We start from the raw sequence: 20470 nt of genomic DNA, 5'->3' as shown, positions 1-20470 counted from the left end.
ACTAGATAGGGTTTAAAAGCGAGTTTTGGTTAGGCGAGTGTCTCGGGACCACATTACTATAGACCCGCGGGTGCACCATACTTTCTCGGGTTAGACTTGGCGTATATTTTTCCTCCAGGTTCCCTAGAAATCGCCTGCACCACAGCAAACAAATCACTGCCAGTGAGGTTGTGATCTAGTTTTCTTAAGCCTTTAATTACGTCCTTGCAATTGCTATATTCCGTTTCATAAAATACTTTCTGATCAGGCACCAGTTGTGAGTGCAGTCGAGATTTGTTTACCGCCTCAGACAAGTCATCTCCAAACCAGAGTTTGTTCATTAAGACCTACAGATGCAAAAGTATATAATTATTTGCATTAGCACTAGATGTGTACAGTGGTAGCGAAGAAGAGCCGGTTTATATCTGCTTTGAGAAGGGAATTATTAACTTAACGCTCTGATCCACACTGATAGGTTTTCAAAAGAAGCTGAGTTCGTCTCTGCGTGGACCAAAAAACGTAGGGAAATCTTGATTTATTTACCCAAAACTCTTTATAGTTTGTAACTGTTACACTACAGAACTATTTAGCTTTCATACAACCGCGCGACAGTATTACTGCGGACACATCTGTGCCTGCAACGTTGATGTTCAACAGCATGCCGATGGAGAGCGAAGCAAATGGCCGAAATAATGATTACTTAGTGATGAAAATTTCCTTACGCGGTTAGTTTGTCTTTTTATCAGTCTGTTGTAGATATAACTGCGGTAAAATTTCCGTTCAGCCTCATAAAACAAATCTGTTTTCTCAATGGCAATTTATCGTTTTTGTCATTGTTTTCTCTATCCAAGAACTGAATGCATAATGTAGGATGGGCTGAGCGGAAATTTTACTATAACTATTACAAGTGTCTACGCAAATGACTTTAAACGCTTCAGTTTTGCTAAGTTCTAAGCAAGATGCCATTTGTAGTTAATTGCACTCGCTTCGTGTGTGCCAGATCTGTCAATTTAATGACAAACTCTTCCAAATTTTGGTTTGTCATGGAAGCATTCAGCTCGCTTAGTTGTATTATTTCGAAGCGTAACGTCTGTAAACCATGTGTTCGAATATATAATTGAGGCAAAACCCATTTAAGCTGTTTCATTGTAAGGTAACGTCAAAACAACGTCGGCATATTCATTTAATTAGTTTTTGTCTGATTTGTGGAAGACATTTTTATCAAATCGTCAGCTCGCGTGTGTGTGCGATGTCTCAAATAAATGCACCGTTTAGAATTGAGCGGAGCCTTTGTTTGGCAAATTTAAGTAATTATCAAACGAGTACATGGTGCTGTAATGGTAAAAAGTCTAGAAACGCTCCTCCCTTTTCTTTCTGAACAAAGTATTGACATTTTTGTAGCCGTTAGGATCTTGTCACAACTATGAGCAAGTTTACTCTAGTCCAGAAATAAACAACATCCTTAATGTAATGAAAACTAACTACGCAATTTTTAAACCCAGACAGAAGAAATTTAACTCCAGCATTTCTCTCTCCTTTGGAGGTAAACCCCTTCAACAATCTAATTTATAACTAAATCCTTGGGGTCTATACTGATGATCATCTCACCTGGAAACACCATATCAGCTATGCATGTAAACAAATCGCTAAATCAATAGGTATCCCAATGCATGTCTCGCTTTTTCTTATCCTCTACAACCAAGTTCACTTTGTACTACACCTTAATTTATCCTTATATCGTCTATTGTAACTGCGCCTGGTCGTCCACATACGTATCTAACTTAAATAGAATTTACTACTTGCAAAAGCGGGCTGTGCGGGCTATCACCAACTGAGACTATCGAGCCCATTCCGCTCCTTTATTCTTCAAACTAGGAAGTTTAGATATTTTCCAAGTCAATTCGTTTGAAATCGCCAAATTCATGTTTTATTATATAAAAAAAACTTGTTGCCTCCATCTTTTTGTAACCAATAGCCGAATTCACAACTATGGCCAGAACAGCCAGTAATTATCGAACGCATTTGTGCCGTACAAATCTCAAGCAATTAAAAATTCTCTACCAAGGTCCTAAAATTTGGAACTCTCTTCCTGTTTCAGTCACTCGTTCGTCACACCTTCTTAGTTTTAAGACGAAAATGCATGAGTTTTTACCTAAATAATTACTAAATTGGCACAGCCGCACATGCGCAGCACTTTTTCTTTACTTTATCTATTAATGTAAGCGAAGTGGCTCTCCCATAAGCCCGGTGGCTTCCTGGGTCTCCTCGCCTTCTAGCTATAACCGCTGTAAATATATTTTTTGTATTGTGTAAATAAGGCAAATAAAAGATGATGGTGATGAAGTTTGTTTTGCTAAGACTCATCCATTTTAAAACAGTTCAGTTATCAGTTAATTGCGCCAATCATATTCCCCTCAAGCATCGCTCTTTTTAATAACAATGACTGTGTTATGAAAACAGTTGCAAAAACGCCGTTTTTATGCAATATAGCGTTTTAAGCGAGTTAAAATCAGTCGAGTAAACTGACGAATGTTTCGGGAAAAAATTCGTTTTCTCATGCGGGCGTACCATGTTTTCTTGGGTCATACTTGGCATATAAATTTCTTCCCGGTTCCCCAAAAATCGCCTGCATCACGGCAACAAATCATTCAATCAATCAATCAATCAATCAATCAATCAATCAATCAATCAATAAACTTTATTTTCCCTCGAATTTACAGTGTAGCACTCGGGTGCTAATATCTTCGAGCAAACTACATTAATAAATAGTTATAATAAAAAGATTAATTCTATAACAAATAGGATAACTAACTACCTAAGGATAACTAACTACCTAAAATTGCCAGTGACGTTATGACCTCGTTTTATTCTATTAAATCTATAGCGTGTAAGCAAAGCAATTCTACTCGTCCATGCAGAGCTGAATCCAACATAATGAAATGGAAATTCTAAGAAAATTAAATCAACGGAAAAAGACGAATGAATTTAACGCTTCTGCCTATTTAAAATAACATACTTCAAATCGGAGAACGATATCAAAGGACGAGGATCATAAATTTTTTTCAAATCCTAACAATAAACGTTAATTTCGACAAAAGATGCATCAGAACTGCTATAAAAAAGAAAAGGAAAATGTATTTTCTATCCTAGTGAAGCGCCATTATTCAGTAGCTTATTGCAGCTTTCCGCTCATTTATGGAAAATAAGTTGTTACCACATTGGATAGGGTTTAAAAGCGAGTTTTGGTCGGGCGAGTGTCTCGGGATCGCACTTCTATTCACCCGCGGGTGCACCGTACTTTCTCGGGTCAGACTTGGCGTATATTTTTCCTCCAGGTTCCCGCCTAGAAATCGCCTGCACTACAGCAAAAAGATTACTGCCAGTGACGTTGTGACCTAGTTGTGTTAAGCCTTCTATTACGTCCTCGTCAATGGGCTTATCGTCTTCATAATATACTCTCTGATCAGGCACCAGATGTGAGTGCAGTCGAGGTTCGTTCACCGTCTCGGACAAGTCATCTCCAAACCAGAGTTTGTTCATTAAGACCTGCAGATGCAAAAGTATATATTTGCATTAGTACTATATGTGCAAAGTAGTAGCAAAGAAGAGTCGGTTTAAATTCGCTGTGGGGAGGGGATTACTAACTTAACGCTCTGATCCGCGCCGATAGGTTTTCAAAAGAAGCTGAGTTCGTCTCTGCGTAGACCAATAAAAATAAAATATTTTCGTTTTATATTTTCGCGTTACTTTCAGCTCGTCACATCAAAAACGCACCGAAAATCTGACGAAAAAAATCTGAATCACTGAGGTTTCGGAGGATACATTGATTCACTAATAATTGATCCGTTTCTCCCTCAGGTCATCTCTAACAAAACGTTGGGAAATCTTGGTATAATTATAGTTTATGACTGTTACACTTATGATCTCTCTATCTTTCATACAACCGCGCGACCGTATTACTGCGGACACATTTGTACCTGCAGTGTTGACTTTCGACAGATGTCAATGAACAACGCAGCAAATGGTCAAAATAGTGAGTACTTAGTTATGAAAATTTCGTTACGCGTTCAGTTTGTCTTTTCATTAGTCTATTATAGACATAACTGCTACAAGTGTCTTTAAACGCTTCAGTTTTGCTAAATTCAAAGTAAGATGCTATTTGTACTTGATTGCACTCGCTTCGTCTGTGCCAGATCTGTCAGGTTAACGACAAACTCTTCCAAATTTTGGTTTGTCATGGAAGCATTCAGCTCACTTAGTTGTATTATTCGAAGCGTAAAGTCTGTAAACCATGTGTTCGAATATATAAGTGAGACAAAACTCGTTTAAACTGTTTCATTGTAGGGTAACGTCAAAACAACATCGGTGTGTTCATTTAATTAGTTTTTGTCTGAATTGTCCTAATGAAAACATGTTTATCAAATCATCAGCTCGCTTGTGCGTGCGATGTCTTAAGTAAATGCGCCGTTAGAATTGAGCGGAGCGGTTCTGCAAATTTAAGTAATTATCAATTGAGTACATGGTGATGTAATGTTAAAAAGTCTGGAAACGATCCTCCCATTTCTTTTGAACAAAGCACTGACATTTTCCGTTAGGATCTTGTCACAACTATAAGCAAGTTTACTCCCGCCCAGAAATAAACAACATTCTTAGCGAGATTGCGTGAAATGGTATCCGTGGGCATTCGTAACTGGAAATGTCAGGCAATTTTTACCCGTGAGTACATTTACCCGTGAGTACATTTTTTTCACCAAATTGCTGGTTTTCACGTGACGTCACTAAATTTCAGACTTCAGAACTATTGATCCTCCTGAGATTTTACTTTCATGATGTATTAGAGCAGCTAAAAACTAATATTCAGACAAATTTTCACTCCAAATGGGTTCTTGGTTTAGTGATAGACTACTCTTGAATTTCTAAGCTTTTGCGTGACGTGGCCTTTACATGACGAGCGAGAGAGCTGTTATGTTGGTTTAAAAGGTGACTTATTTAGGGAAATTCAGCTATCTGAACAGTTCTTGTATTAGAATAAAGTATTATTGTTACGTTTATGAGTTCTTAGAGAGATAAATTCACGCTTTTGTAGCAAAACTCAGTGACAGATGTTTCTGCTGGTTTCCGGCCGCCATGTTGGTGCCCATCTAGGTGGGCACCAGCATGGCGGCTCCATACAAATCTCTATAAATTTGGGAAAAACGTTTCTCCTCATATCTTCCGTAAGAAAAATTGCTGTGACCTGAATCTTGGCGAGAGTCTTTACATATCTAGCTTCTTTCTATTTCCAGATTCTAGACTAAATCGATTGAACGGTTTTTATTTTTTATTTTGATCTATTTTGAATGGCGTGACACTGAAAACCAGCAATAGGTGCCTTCATCGTTTCCATTAACTCACAAGTTTACCCTCAGTTTTAAATTTATTGTTCAGATGTGAGCATTTGTTAGATTATAATGTCAAGGTACCTGACAAAAGTACATGTATACTTTTAATGACGAAGTGCTCTGTACCTTTTACGTTCGATACTAGGGGAAGGTATGTTTTTTGTTGGGGGGTGGGGGGGGGGTGGGTCGGGGTATTTTAGAAATTTTTTGCCAAAAAAGTCGAGGCCCTCCCACTTCCCTGAGTGGATTAATGCATGACCCTTTAAAAATACCTACACAAAAACATCTGACCCTCCCCCCACCTCTTCCAAGACAAAAATAACCGAAGGTGAAAATAACTAACCGGAAGTGTTACACACAAAACCGCGTCTGCATGGACTTTCTGAAGAGAAAGTTGAGTCTCTTTCAACGTCAGAGCTAGACGCGCACAGCAGTAAAGTCACGGAAAAAATGCGTGGGCTGTTGCTTAGGAGGTGTGTCTTCGAATTGACGACTCCCCAGCGCCACGGGGGTATATTTCAGCATTTTTGGGCGACCGACCATAAAATCAATTTTTCTACAAATGTGAGTACTTGAAAGAGTATCTTGGAGTCACCAACAATCAAAAGAGTTTTGTTCCGGGGCATGGGTATTTTTCCAAGCTAGAACAATATGGGAGCCTCAATTGTGAGAAAGGAGAGCTTTATATGGGGTATAGGCGAATGTCATGTCAAGAGCGAAATAGCCAACTATGTAAATTTTGCGAGAAGGATGAGACTACCAGCGCTCTACTTCCAACTCGGCGACCATATCCCGACTGTGGCAAGCTACCAAACTTCCATCATCTCTCTTGGAGTGCAACCCCCACCAATGGCCGTGAGCTGGACGTTTTCCAGCCTCGAGCTCAGATTAAGCGATTGTTTGAGGAAAGTGAACTAGTCAGTTGGGAAAGTGAGGCTATTAGAAAGTTTTCAGATAAATACATTATCCCCGAAAAGCTTGTGGCAGAGTATGTTGAGCACCTTGCCCAGATAAAAATGCGCAAGGAGAAGAAAAAAGGGGAGACTGAAAGGGAGCCAATGGAACGGCTGAACCGGGAGCACAATGACATTGACTGGGTTGGATTCTACAACTCCGATAAGCTGTCGTCCTTGAGGGTGGACGAGCTATCCTTGTACTTTTCCCATTACAAGATCACCTTCAAAGGGACGAAAGCTGAAAAGGTCGCAATGATCAAAGCGCACATTGGCAGCTTGCTGAACGATTCAATGGAGTGTTAACAACCTCGGCAGCCCCTGCCAAAAAATATGTAGCAACAAGCGACCTCACCATTTTCCGAGGTTGAAACTGACTCACAAAGTTATGTAGTAGATCGAGTTGTCGGTTCAAGCCCGAGTAGCTTAAGTGACGAATCGTCACCGGAGACTGATTTTATACCAAAACCCCGCGCGGGAACATTACCGCCGTCAAAATATGGACGAAAGCGGGCACGGGTCGAGAGAGACGATTATGTTAATTGGGAGAAGATAGTTTTTTTGATATAAAATTTCGACACCTGTAAACAATTTAGATTTATCTTGACTGGTAGCTTTGCTGGTATATACAAGTTTTAGGTTTCTATACACTTCTTGACTGGTAGCTTTGCTTGTAAATACAAGTTTTAGGTTTCTATACACTTCTTGACTGGTAGCTTTGCTTGTATATACAAGTTTTAGGTTTCTATACACTTCTTGACTGGTAGCTTTGCTTGTATATACAAGTTTTAGGTTTCTATACACTTCTTGACTGGCAGCTTTGCTTGTATATACAAGTTTTAGGTTTCTATACACTTCTTGACTGGTAGCTTTGCTTGTATATACAAGTTTTAGGTTTCTATACACTTCTTGACTGGCAGCTTTGCTTGTATATACAAGTTTTAGGTTTCTATACACTTCGCGTGTTTGTCAACCAATAAGAGTCAATTAAGCGACATGGAGTAATTTTTTCCTCGCCAAAATTCCCTTAACGAAATTATTTGTGATTTTAATTCCAGTAGTATTTGTAATTCCGTTGCATTGTACATTGATTCGAAAATCATCCAAGGTTCAAGATTTATTAAAGGAAACAGGAGGAAATGCTACTTGGAGAAGTAAGTGGCGGTGGTAAGAGCGGGACTACGTTCAGTTGAAGTAAAATGTTCATCGGGTGAAGAGATACAGTTCATGAATAAATCCATAAGCGTCGTTTACGTGTGACAGGAACCCGTCAACGTCTATTATTATGCATATACAGACATAAACCGATTTACTGTTCCAGGCCGCCTCCATTTCTTTGGCTGGGAAATCCACATCAATAGAGCAACTTTACCACTGGATTTCCCGGTTCATAATAAAGATATGTAGGGTGCTTGTCCATTTGTTTCTCTGCTATCTTGATCTCTTCTCACTGTGGATAAATTTGGGCGGAGTACCTATACTAATTAAATCCTAAGATTCAAGTAACGTAGAAAAAAAGGGTTGGACGTACCAGTGACACAGCTGTGGTTATCCTTTTCCCACCGGAGGCACCGATAACAAACTGAACTTTTCCTTCGTTATCGGTCAAAATGGTGGGACACATGGAAGAGAACGGTCGCTTATCAGGCTCAGGAAAATTGAATGGTGAAGGAGAAATATCACCCACTACGTCGTGACCAGGAATATCAAAATCTGCCATCTCATTGTTGTAAATGATGCCTGTTTCAGTGGATCGATATTTAGCGCCAAACCTGTTGGAAAAACAAAACAAAGGAACTTCATTACAGTTAGAGAAGCACAGGAAAATGAAGTGAAAATTTTACTAAACCGCTTTTGTAAGTCTGAAGATCTCGCTGATAAAAAAATGTATATCTTATCAGACATTTTGGTGTATGGTATCAATAAGTGTTTTTACAAGTTGTGAGATATTTTGTCGAGCCAGCTAAGCCAGCAAAAGTAAAAACGAGTTTTTTTTAAGTTACAAAGTAACCAGCTGTCCAAATATCGGTGATATTTGTACTCGATTCGCACGTTATTTGCATACTACTTGATGCAGTTGAATAATGAATTCTGGTAACTAACTGGGAAATGGGTTTCTGAAGTTGTCCTCGCGTGAACGACGTCATCTTTCGAGCTGAGCCATGACATGATATTCAGAGAGCTCTAAATAAGGGAACGATGACGAATACGAGAACGCGTTTTGACCGTGCGAGAACTGGTACTAGTGTCTCGTTCTCGTAATCGTGCTGGCGGAAATTGCAATTTGGATTGTAAACAAGGTCACGATCCGAATACGAATGTTTTTGCTATGTTAAGCAAAAAAGCTATCCAAGGAGCACACGTTTACCTTCTTGGAGATGAAGAGATGACGAGGGAGAATTGTTGGTTGTTTCTGAAATCGTTACAAAGAGAAGAAAGCATCCGCACAAGCACTGAGGAAGGATTGCGGATATTTTTGACATCATTTTTTTTGAAGAATTTCAAGTAAAGTTCGGGTTTGGCATCACAGAACTACCCCTCTTTCCTTGAGCATTCAAAATGTGGTTTTGTTTCTCAAGAGCTACCAAGCAAGTTGTCATCGTCTTATAACAACTGCAGCAGGCTCTTCTTAATTTTCCTTACCTCTATGCTTTGGTAACGAAAACCTCAAACGTCAAAGTTTTAGTGTGTCGAAAGCGATAATCATATTCCAACTATTTTCTTAATCTATGGGTGCTGCTGTGGTTCTTGCCGTCGAAGCAGGAACTATGAGAAGCTACCCGTCCCGGGCCCTCAATTATGGTGAACTCAAGGTCCATTGGTGCCGTCCACAACTCCAACTGAACTTGTCAGGACAACTAACCTCATATTAATAGTGGATGTTACAGAAACTGCGTCTCCATATTGGTCCAGTACAGCCACGTGTGTCGTACCGTAATCAGCGTTCGAAAAGGAATCCGCGTAATAAGATACATCCGTGTAAGTCTTGTTATCCCATATTTTTTGACGAAGGGCATCACCAAGTTCTGGCTCTAACATGTCTTTTGCTGTCTTTGAAGATAAAAGTAAAACTGCAACGTATTACCTGATGCCATACTGTTCTCCACACAATTCTTAAAGTGCTGATAGGGAGAATTTGTTTAAGAATAAAAATCTTCTTTAGTTGGTGCTCATTTCCTTTATTCTCGTTACATTAATGTTTGATTCAAGGGTCAATCTTAGAGGTCAAACGGTTAAATGCAGTTTTTGATGTAAGGTCAATGTTCCGTTTAGTGTAATTCCAGTTCAAGAGTGGTTCGAAAATCGCATCGAAAAAACTTGCGCTTGCTAATGATATGCAAAATAGAATCAAGAAGAAGACTCCTAGTGAATCGAAATTTAGGGGGATCACTGAGGGGAATCACATGGTTTTCAGCCTTTTCATGGGGGGCGGAGGGGAGGAATTATTTTGACTGCCAATTAACTGCAATAAGGGGGGGATCATAAGAATGTTACAGTGCATTATGGGGGATCAGGTGAATTTTGTCGGCACATAACCAAAATCCTACTACTTTCCTAGGCGAGGAAGGGAACTAGAATGAAAGTAGCTTTGCTTCGGTTGTCCAAAGGGCATGTTTGTTCTTCAGCAATGTGTTTTTGTACCATTATATCAGTAACTGTAAAAGGCTTGTTAATGATGAACATTTTGGTTAAAGTTTGACAAGCGTTAACCAAACAACCAGTTAGGCAAAAAATTAATGAGAATGTCAATTTTGTAACACCTGTAACATTTCACCTACCTTTACTATCCTGGAGTTAAAGTCGGGATCTCCAAGCTGACTGCGCCACGCATAACTGAACTTAAAGGATTCGATGATTCGATGATATGTAAGGATTTCGGAGTTCTCGTCATCGCGAGCTGATGATGTCATGTTGTACCCTACAACGGAAACATTCCACAAAACGAGGCTGGTTTTACTAATCTTTCGGTTAAAATGTCTCTTAATCTATCTTGACACTGACTAACCCCTTAACTCCCATGAGTGACTAAGACAGAATTTCTCCTTACAATATCAAGCAGACAATTAAGTGATGAGAATAGAGAAAAATATCAATTAGGGATTGTCAGTTGATCCAATACCAAATTCTCCAAACTAGCATAACAAGAATCATATGGCGGGCAGTAAGGAGAATTACTATTGAGATCTTGGGCATTAAAGGGTTAAAACAATTTTTTGTAAGATGTTGGGTCGACCAAAACAGCTTTCTAATGTACATGTATTTATTTTATTCTCATTCAGCTCCAGTAAAGCTAAGGTCGCACTAGCTTGTTTCTGACAGCCTTTGGACACTTGCCGGGTGATGGCGTGTTTTCAATTCATTCGAAAGGCAATAAATATGATCAGTAATTTGAAGATTGCATAAAGTACTTAGAAGAGGAAATTCCCATATGTTCGCGGCGAGTCTTCTTTCTAAGAAAGTTAAACAGTCTTTTTGTTAACAACTCCTACCTCTTAAAATGTTTAAGATCAGTGCCAGCACAGCGCCACTTGTTGGTGGTGGGGTCAGGTACATTGTCATGTTCTGGATGTTACTCCGGTATGGCACTCTTATAATCGACTTATAACGTCTTAAATCTCTGGCAGTCACGATCCCATTGACTTTCCTAATGTCACGCAATATGTCATTAGCGAGCGCTCCACTGTAAAATGATTCAGGATCGTCACGCACTCTTTCTAGAGTCCTTGCGTACTCCACGTTCTCAATAACATCTCCTTTTTTAACCAGTTTATTGTCTTTAAGGAGCAGCTCACTGAAATATTAAAAGTGGAAGAAGTGAAGATGTTGTTAGTATTGTTATGGCCATTGGAGTAAAAAAAAACAGTTACCCTCGAGAAATCAAACGCTAGTCGTTTAAATCCTTACTCTGATTTTCAATTGGTAACCTATTTTTCTATACTCCCCCTTTATACTCTGTTTGGAACGGCTGATCCCCCTCACCCTGAAAACCATATGATCCCCTAAAAATCCTCCCACCCTTCCCCTCCACAGGCGATAATTAGACTGATTCCTTAGATAGTTCTCTTTGTGCGCATGATCGTGGCAATTCCACAACCAGTTCACTTGTTATCCGTAATCAGTGCTGCTTTTACAGCGATAGAGCGCGTGATTTACAAAAGAGATTGGTAACGAATTACTCTCACCTTAATCCTGGGTCTTTTCTAATATCTTCTTCGATATCTGTTTTGTTACTTAAATATCCTTTCCCCACCCCTCCCCTCTTCGGGCGATAAGTAATGACACCTGTAAGCGCGGTTGCAATGCGCCTAACAGGTTTTTTTGTTATCTGAATATAAAAATGTAAACGATCGAGCGTGTGATTTACATTGGAGTCAAGTCTTGAATTAGTCTCACCTCAATCCCGGGTCGTTTTCAATATCATCTTTGATTCCTTTTGTCGTTTTCAGTGTATCTTCCACAGCTTGAGTTACTTCAAATCCATATTTGGCCAAATCAATGGCGGGTTGAACCAGGCGTTCCCATGGTAACCGACCATGTCGTTTCCAAGCCTCGTACATACCGCGAACCTCACCAGGAACAGCGATGGACAGACCACCTTAAAGGATATCAAGCAACGAAAATTTGATTTTGTGTGATCAGTGAACTGTAAAGATATCAATAGTAATTTTTATCGGTGGATTGGATATTAAAACATATAAACCGATATATCAGCACTGACTAAAATTACGTTGATGAGTTTAGTAGAATCAAGTGAGCAATCAACACAATCTTGATTCTAGAAAAACAACAACGAATTTAAAAAGCGCCACAGTCAACTGAAAGAATTGACTGACCTGTCTTGGATTTATTTTGGTTGCCCTTAAACATGTCCTCGTAGGCTGTGGCTGGGGCAGTTTCTCTGAAGTCGTAGACAACGGCGTTCTTCGATGCTTGGTAGTACACCAACATCACTCCCCCACCTCCTATCCCTGATGAGTGCATGCTGACCACACCCAGACAGAACATGGCGGCGATGGCAGCATCCACTGCTGAACCGTTAGCTTTTAGGGTGTCGGTTCCGATTTTAGAGCACAGCGGTGTATCCGTGGCAACCGCATATTTATCATAGGTTCCCACAGATTGGTCTGTCAAATAACGAGCAAAGAGACTGCCAACCGCCGTCAAAAGTGAAGTCACGCCCATAGCCACAACTATTATGATCTTCCTAAAAAGAGAAGGTTTGGATCAAAGTAATGGCTTGAGTTTAGGTCGTCTAAAAAGTAAATGTTGGTGTTTCCCTCAGAAAAAGGAGGAGTTAAAGTAGATCATAAAAATACGCCCTCATTAGCGTCCAGTTGTGGCGCACGAGTGGTGTTTACCACAAGTGAGACATTCGTATATAATAGACCTCCTTACATTGATAAATAAACCAACCAAGTGTTTTTTCGGTCGAAAAGAAGTCCCTTAATGAATGCATCACATTTGTGACTTTTGTCACGCAAACGGAGCGACGGTTTCCACGTGAGTTAATTTGTTTTGAAATTAGAATTTGAATATGCAAATAATTTTCTTCCCTGGGTCAAGGTACGCACAAATTAATGCACATCATCGCTTGGATTTGAAAACATTTCTTAAAAAATTCGGAACTTCCCACAGTGGTATTTCCGATAAATGTGTTGGAAACAAACGTCACAATACATTTTGAAATGGTGAAGAGAGAAAATGCTACTCAGCTACATGTTAGATAAAAGATATCTTTATCAAGTGATATAAATGCAAATTTTAGTTGCTATTTAAAATAACATTCTGGTTGATTTTATTTGCGAGTTGTTAAGTTAGCTTCGAATGATCTCCGCTAACAGCAGTTACAATCGAAATTATGAAAGCGATATGATGGAACACGATAAATACGTCCCAAGGATTGAAGTTTTCTGGGAAAACCACGTGGTATCACGCGATGTAGCAGAATACCGATCGAGTTGGAAAACTTATTGGACTACTCATGTAGCAAATACCTAAATTTCGTGACACATTCAGGTTGTAGAATATTGCATTTATCTTTCGTGGTGTTCCGTGTCATCACAGGCTGCATATTTGAAGTAAATAGATTTGAACATTTCGCAGATTGTGAATCAATTGCACGGTCATGCTTTTCAGAAGTTTCCAAACTTGAGTCTTCTCTGTACGTTCTTTACAATAGAAACTGCACGTTGAACATTGCTATACAGAATAATGAGATAAACTTACCGTCTGTCGCTCATCGTAGCTTCCATTTTGCAACGAAAATCGCGCGTCTTAGGCGTTGCAAGTAAGTATAAAACTCGTGCTCGATTCTTACGGATATCCCTGAAACTCTAACCATACAAGCCCGTGCCCCTACCCCTAGGGATATGTACTCAATCTCTGTTGTTCTCAATTGACCTCGATTTAGTGGCGATATTAAAATGTTTTACGTCAGGTAAAAGATGCGAGCTCTGTTTAATTTGCCTGACTTGCATTGACTTTCTTGACTTATTTACTCCGACAGTAAATGAAATTAAAGATTTCGATAAAATGTTTGGATTCTTCAGGGAGAGTGTATATTCCGTGTTTGAGTTTCACAGTCACTTGATTAACAGTACACAGAGGTCAAGGTTTTTGCTGAGTCTTATTTGAACTCAAGGTCTTTTCTTCCGTTTATGGTACTCGAGTATGATATAAAAACCTTGCTTAACAACCTTCACGAAGAAGTATCCTGTTTTATGTGTATGACTACATTTGCTGAACCAAACTTGAACAACTGCTATGTTTGCACAGCTTCTGTCTTCACTGCTTGAACGGGATCTTACGAACGAGTAGCCACCATGATGTCTTTCTTTGTTCTGAATGCCAAGGAGAAGTTCGAGTTCGTAGCTGTACAAACCTCAAGGATCTGCCCACAAACTTTGGCATCAGCGGTTTACTAGATGTGCTGGCCATCAAAGAATGTCACACTGCTGGAAGGAAATGTGGAACCTAGTGCGACAAAAGTAGCAGACACAGTTCGTGCTGCATTTTCAGTGCTGTACGTTCTGGTGTGACGCGTGTATCACCGCGCATAGCATAACTCAAAGCGCATAAGGAGCACCGAATCCTTGCTCTAAAAGATTTCGAAGATCAAGACATGGAAGACTTGTAAGAGCAGCCAATATTTTGCTAGCAAAAGCAACACGAAAAAGAAAAACTGAAGTTCTTTTGTAGGGACTGTGAAATTGCTATTTGTGTTTCTTGTATTTCAACCACCCATGACGGTCACGCGAAGATACTTCTAGAAGGAGCAAGTTAACGCAAGATACAAGTCAAGTCTGTGATTGATTCGCAAAAGAAAAAAAATTGAGCGGAGGAAAACAAAAGAAAGTGTAAATATATTGAAGCGCAAGCTGTTGAAGCGAAACGAAACATCCAAAAGTTTTCTGTGGAGTTGGAAATAATGTATGCAATGTAATCGTTTTATTTCATGGATCAGCGGTTGCTTAGAGAATCTGTAACTTTAAGGGAGGTACGTCACGCCTTTTTTTTTGGGAATGGGGGGGGGGGGTGGGAGAGTTGTCGTTTGAAAAGTGAACTACATAAATCAAATAGTGCATGTATATCCAGAATGCTGAATAGAATATCGACGTGATTAAAAGTCTACCCCATGTAGGTTTGTTTGAGTCTTATATTATTACTTTTAAAATTAATCTAAGTTATACACTTTGGTATTCTTTTCTTGTAGAATACTAACCTAAGTGGTTGTGCTTTTTTGCTTTTTCGCACTAAGAATGACTGTGTTATGAGAACACCTGAAGAATATGCGTTACCAAGAAATATGGCGTTTAAAAGCCGAACGAGTCAAGGTTAGTCAACAAAACTGACGAGTGTCTCAGAACAAAATTTCTATTCACCCGCGGGTGCACCATGCTTTCTCGGGTCAGCCTTGGCGAATATTCTTGCTCCTGGTTCCTTATAAATCGCCTGCACCACGGCGAAAAAATCACTTCCGTTGACGATGTGACCTCGTTCTTTTAAGCCTTCAATTATGTTCTCTTGAACGCGATAGGGCTTATATTTTTCATAAAATACTGTCTGATCAGGCACCAGTTGTGAGTGCAGTCGTGGTTCGTCTACTGCTTTAGACAAGTCATCTCCAAACCAGAGTTTGTTCATTAAGACCTGCAGATGCAAGAGTATATATTTGCATTAGTACTACATGCGTACAGTAGTAGCAAAGAAGAGCTGGCTTATATCCGCTTTGGGGAAGAGATTACTAACTTAACGCTCTGATCCACGCTGATAGGTTTTCAAAAGAAGCTGAGTTCGTCTCTGCGTGGACCAATAAATAATGAATGAACCCTAAGGGGGCTAAAGTAAAACACCGATAATTAATCTGTTTCAACGCTAAGTTCTGGGTAAGTCTTTGTCTTTACCAAAGCCATGCTAAATCATAGTGGTTTCTAAAAACGAATATGTGTGAACCCTATTACTCGCCCTCGTTTATAAGCGTTACACTACGTATCTGTAGATCTTTTGACATAGCCGCGCGACAGTATTTCTGAGGACGCATGAGTGCCTGCAATCATGACGTTCGACAGCATGCTAATGGCTACGAAAGAAATGGTCGGAATTGTAAGTAGTTAGTTATTACATAGTCAATAGAAGTTGTCACTGAAACAAGTGCCGACGTGAGTGAGCAAAAAGCCACTTGTACTCGCTTCGTCTGAGTACAGAATGAGTACATTGTAATTTAGTATAGTGGAAGGGTCCTCAAAACGATCCTCCCTTCCTTTCTGAAAGTTTTGTTGGCTTCATAACCTTTTCGCAACTGTGAGTAAATTTACACCCGCCTGGAAATAACACTCTGTATAACATCATGTGAATTGGTATCCGTTGGCTTTTAGTGAATGCAAATATTATTTTTTTTTTATTTGTTGGATAAGTGACATTATCGTTTGCCTTCACGAAATTTATGTTGTTTTGTAACTCTAATTTCGTTCAATATGTCGTATATTACATTGTACATTCATTCGAGAAGCGTCCAAGATTTGAGAATTGTTGTCATAAACAAGGTCGACAAAGCCGTTTATAGAGGTAATTCGTACTCATACGGATGGTGGAATTTCAGTAGAACGTTGTAGTAATCTGAGTGGGAGTTCGTTTAGTTGAAGTCAAGTGTCCATCGGGTGAACAGATACAGTTTATGAACGAACTCATTTAGTCCTCGTTTACGTGTGAATGGAACCCGTCAGCACCTAAAATCATAAACGCATTTACCGCTCCAGGCCGCGTCCATTTCTTTAGCTGGAAAATTCATACCAATAGAACAACTTTACTATTGGATTTGCTGGTGCATAAGAAAGATATGTAAGGTGCCTGTCCTTTTGTTTCTCTGTTATCTTGATCTCCCTCGAAATTAAGTTGGGTGGAGTACCCACCTTGAATTACTTAAAGTGCTTATTAGCTATATTAGTCATATCGTAAGATTCAAAGAACGTACAAACATAGGATTGGACGTACCAGTGATACAGCTGTGGTTATCCTTTTCCCGCCAGAGGCACCGATAACAAACCGAACTTTTCCGTCGTTATCGGTTAAAATGGTGGGACACATGGAGGAGAACGGTCGCTTGCCTGGCTCAGGAAAATTGAATGGGGATGGAGAAATATCACCCACTACTTCGTAATCAGGAATATCAAAATCTGCCATCTCATTGTTGTAAATGATGCCTGTGGTATTGGATCGATATTTAGCGCCAAACCTGTTTGAAAAAAAAAACAAAACAAAACTAAGCAACGTCATTGCTGTTAGAGAATTACATATCAGTGAAGCTGAGCAATGACATGATAGGTTTTGCTTTGTTTTCTATGAGCTACCGTGCAAGTGGTCATCTTCTTACGAAAACCGTGACAGGCTCTTCTTAATTTCCCTGCCGCCAAACCATGATAACGAAAAACTCCATATTAACAACTGTACGGCTGCTTCCTGTGGTTCTTGTGGTCGAAGAGGGAACGGTGAGAAGCTACCTTTCCCAGGCCCTCCGTTACGGTGAATTCAAGTTCCACGGGTACAACCCGTAATTCCAACTGAACTTTTTAGGTCAACTCACCTCATGTTTATAGTGGATGTCACAGAAACTGCGTCTCCATTTTGGTCCAGTACAGCCACGTGTGTCGTACCGTAATCAGCGTTCGAAAAGGAATCCGCGTAATACGATACATTCGTGTAAGTCTTGTTATCCCATATTTTGTGACGAAGGGTATCACCAAGTTCTGGTTCTAACATTTTTTCTGCTGTCTTTGAAGATAAAAGTAAAACTGCAACGTATTACCTGATCCTTGAACCCTCTACATCCTAACATCAGTATGCATATTCTCCATACTGTTCTCTACACAGTTCCTAAAGTGCTGACAGGAAGAATTTGTTTAAGAATAAAAATCTTCTTTGATCGGTGATCATTTCCTTTATTCTCATGACCTTATTGTTTGATTCAAGGGTCACTCTTTGAGGTCAAACGGTTAAAGTTTTGATGTAGGGTCAATGTTCCGTTTGCTATAAATCAGTCCTAGGGTGGTTCGAAAATCACGTCGAAAAAACTTGTGCTTGCTAATGATATACAAAGTATATATATATATATATATATATATATATATATATATATATTATGAGAGGAAAAAAGGACGTAACTACATTTCCCGACAAGCCTGTTTCGTGAATCGCTTCACTCTTCAGGGGTTTGGTGAAGCGATTCACGAAACAGGCTTGTCGGGAAATGTAGTTACGTCCTTTTTTCCTCTCATAATATTTATTCTGCTCTGCTTCAACGTATTGAGCACTGTTCCACGCGAAAATCGACTTGCAGACTTCCTATATATATATATATATATATATATATATATATATATATATAATTTGCACCATGGAGAATGTGCTTCCGTTTTCAACGCTTTATTAAAGACCCAATATATATATATATATATATATATATATATATATATATATATATAATGCTAAATAATATAATGCTAAAAATCAAATTTGCCTTCAGTTACTTTATCCCGCTTTCAACTGCTTCCGTTTGCTTTCTCCAGTCTTGGATTTGTTCGAAAATCGTATCAAAACTCTTGTGCCACCTGCTGGCCAATCGTAGGCGAGAGCTGAAGGCCTTTGGTCTTCGGAATGAATGGAATTCGATTGATCACCGAAGTTTTCCTAAAGGCCGTCTATTCGTATTTAGTATACGTTCACATTTGGCCCCTTGTGATTCAATTTCGTTTTGATTGCATAGCCTACCTAGTCATCCTTATATGCCCTTTGCAACTAGCGATCATAAAGTGAGACTAACATCTTGTCTGAGGGTAAATTGTGCATTGAGATATTCAAATATAAGGGCTTTAAGTTTAAAAGTTGCATTGTATTGGATGTATAAGGCGGATCATTGCTCTCCAGCAAGGTGTTTAAGCACCATTAATTTTGGTAGCCATATGTTACAGGCTTGATACTTTTGTTCTTGTTTGTTAAACGCTAACCAAACAGCCACTTCGAAAGAAATTATGAAAGAGTTCACATTTGAACCACCTGTTAAATGCCACCTACCTTTGATATCGTGCGGTCAAACTTGGGATCTCCAAGCCGACTGCGCCACGCATAACTCAACTTGAAGGATTCAATGATTCGATGATACGTCATCACGGTGGCGTTCACGTCATCGCGAGCTGACGATGTCATGTTATACCCTGCGATGGAAACATTCCATAAAAACAGGCTGGTTTTAATAATCTTTCGAGTTAAATATTACCCAGTTTGCTTGACATTAAAACAAGTTGTTGTCAGATAATAGGTCAACCAAACCTGCTTTCAATGTAATTGTATTTATTTTATTCTCATTCAGTTCCAGTAAAGCTAAGGTCGCACTTGCTCGTTTCCGACAGCCTTGGGACACTTGCCAGGTGATGGCGTGTAATTCAATTCATTCAAAAGGCAATAAATATAGGCAGTAAATTGAAGATTGCACGACGTACTTTGAAGGGAAACTTTCCGTTTGCTATTGGAGAGTCAAGTTGAACAATCGTTTAGTCAACAACTCCTACCTCTTAAAATGTTTAAGATCAGTGCCAGCACAGCGCCACTTGTGGGTGGTGGAGTCAGATACATTTTCATACCCCGGATATTACTCTGGTATGGGTCTCTTATAATCGACGTATAACTCCTTAAATCCTCTTCAGTCACGTTCCCATTGACTTTCCTAATGTCACGCAATATGTCACTAGCGAGTGTTCCATTGTAAAAGGAGTCAGGATCGTCACGCACTGTTTCCAAAGTCTTTGCGTACTGTACGTTCTTAATAACATCTCCTTTTTTAACCAGCTTTTTGTTTTTAGTGAGGAGCAGCTCACTGAAATATTGAAGTGAAATGTTATTAGTATTGTCAGGGCCGTTGGAGAAAGAAATGAAACTGAGTTCCCCTCGAAAATCGAACCCCAGGCGTTTAAAATCCTTGCTCCGAAGCTTCCCTTCCCCTGATTGGTAGTTGATTGTAGTCCTTTCTTTATACAGTACTCTGTTTGTGATGGCTGATCCCCTCTGCCCACCCTGAAATCCATGTGATCCCCCAAAATATCCTTTCCCCACCCCTCCCCTCTTCGGGAGATAAGTAATGACACCTGTAAGCGCGGTTGCAATGCGCCTAACAGGTTTTTTTGTTATCTGAATATAAAAATATAAAAGATCGAGCGTGTGATTTGCATTGGAGTCAAGTCTTGAATTAGTCTCACCTCAATCCCGGGTCGTTTTCAATATCATCTTTGATTCCTTTTGTCGTATTCAGTGCATCTTCCACAGCTTGAGTTACCTTAAATCCCTTTCTGGCCAAATCAATGGCGGGTTGAACAAGTTGTTTCCATGGTAACCGTCCATGTCGTTTCCAAGCCTTGTGCATACCGCGCACTTCACCGGGAACAGCGATAGCCAGACCACCTTAAATGACAAAACTATTTGGTGGGTGATTTTATCTATTTTTTTTTAATTTTAGAGATAAATCGATGAATCGTAATTATACTTAAACTGAGGTCTGTTTTGGAAAGGTTTTAAGTTTAAGAATACTTTTAGCATATCTACGGTTAACCTCCCTTGTAATCATGTGGCTTAAGCCAATCTCTATGGGGACATTTTTATTAACATTTTCCG

At 39.5% G+C, this 20470-nt stretch overlaps 3 protein-coding genes and 1 long non-coding RNA gene across 4 annotated transcripts in view; 2 read left to right on the top strand and 2 right to left on the bottom strand.

The window, feature by feature from the left end:
- Positions 1–612: 612 nt before the first annotated feature.
- On the top strand, positions 613–12024 carry LOC149036269 (uncharacterized). The gene is made up of 2 exons (XR_016182050.1): positions 613–704; positions 11761–12024. It is a non-coding gene; the product is annotated as an uncharacterized LOC149036269 (long non-coding RNA).
- Positions 2659–13682, bottom strand: LOC113671129 (glutathione hydrolase 1 proenzyme-like). Its single transcript, XM_089190761.1, has 8 exons — positions 13541–13682; positions 12148–12518; positions 11708–11909; positions 10804–11105; positions 10093–10232; positions 9177–9364; positions 7845–8085; positions 2659–3525 (listed from the first exon to the last, which is right to left on the bottom strand). The coding sequence occupies exons 1-8, from the start codon at positions 13564–13566 to the stop codon at positions 3253–3255; spliced, it is 1743 nt and encodes a 580-aa protein (XP_089046887.1). The 5' UTR covers positions 13567–13682; the 3' UTR covers positions 2659–3252.
- On the top strand, positions 5626–6757 carry LOC149036270 (uncharacterized). Its single transcript, XM_089190762.1, has one exon. The coding sequence runs from the start codon at positions 6047–6049 to the stop codon at positions 6617–6619; it is 573 nt and encodes a 190-aa protein (XP_089046888.1). The 5' UTR covers positions 5626–6046; the 3' UTR covers positions 6620–6757.
- A 1273-nt stretch (positions 13683–14955) lies between the features above and the next one.
- LOC113671130 (glutathione hydrolase 1 proenzyme) overlaps positions 14956–20470 on the bottom strand; it is a 7949-nt gene continuing 2434 nt past the window's right edge. The window contains exons 3-8 of the mRNA XM_089190760.1: positions 20059–20260; positions 19375–19679; positions 18881–19020; positions 17394–17581; positions 16805–17045; positions 14956–15463 (exon numbers count right to left, since the gene is read on the bottom strand). Coding sequence (XP_089046886.1) covers positions 15188–15463; positions 16805–17045; positions 17394–17581; positions 18881–19020; positions 19375–19679; positions 20059–20260 — 1352 coding nt within the window. The 3' untranslated portion in view covers positions 14956–15187. The remainder of the gene's footprint in view (positions 15464–16804; positions 17046–17393; positions 17582–18880; positions 19021–19374; positions 19680–20058; positions 20261–20470) is intronic.

This window comes from Pocillopora damicornis, chromosome 12 (genome assembly GCF_964200805.1).
Source record: "Pocillopora damicornis chromosome 12, jaPocDami1.2, whole genome shotgun sequence".
NCBI lineage: Eukaryota > Metazoa > Cnidaria > Anthozoa > Scleractinia > Pocilloporidae > Pocillopora > Pocillopora damicornis.
This window is presented reverse-complemented; position numbering and strand designations above follow the sequence as displayed.

What these genes read in the sequence shown, in the direction of transcription:
- LOC149036270 (XM_089190762.1), top strand. Translation starts at nt 6,047, where the DNA reads ATGGGGTATAGGCGAATGTCATGTCAAGAGCGAAATAGCCAACTATGT.
- LOC113671129 (XM_089190761.1), bottom strand. Translation starts at nt 13,566, where the DNA reads ATGGAAGCTACGATGAGCGACAGACG. An exon ending in GCTACGATGAGCGACAGACG is followed by an intron (nt 12,519 to 13,540) that starts GTAAGTTTATCT and finishes TTCTCTTTTTAG; the next exon opens with GAAGATCATAATAGTTGTGG. An exon ending in TTAACTCCAGGATAGTAAAG is followed by an intron (nt 9,365 to 10,092) that starts GTAGGTGAAATG and finishes TTATCTTCAAAG; the next exon opens with ACAGCAAAAGACATGTTAGA.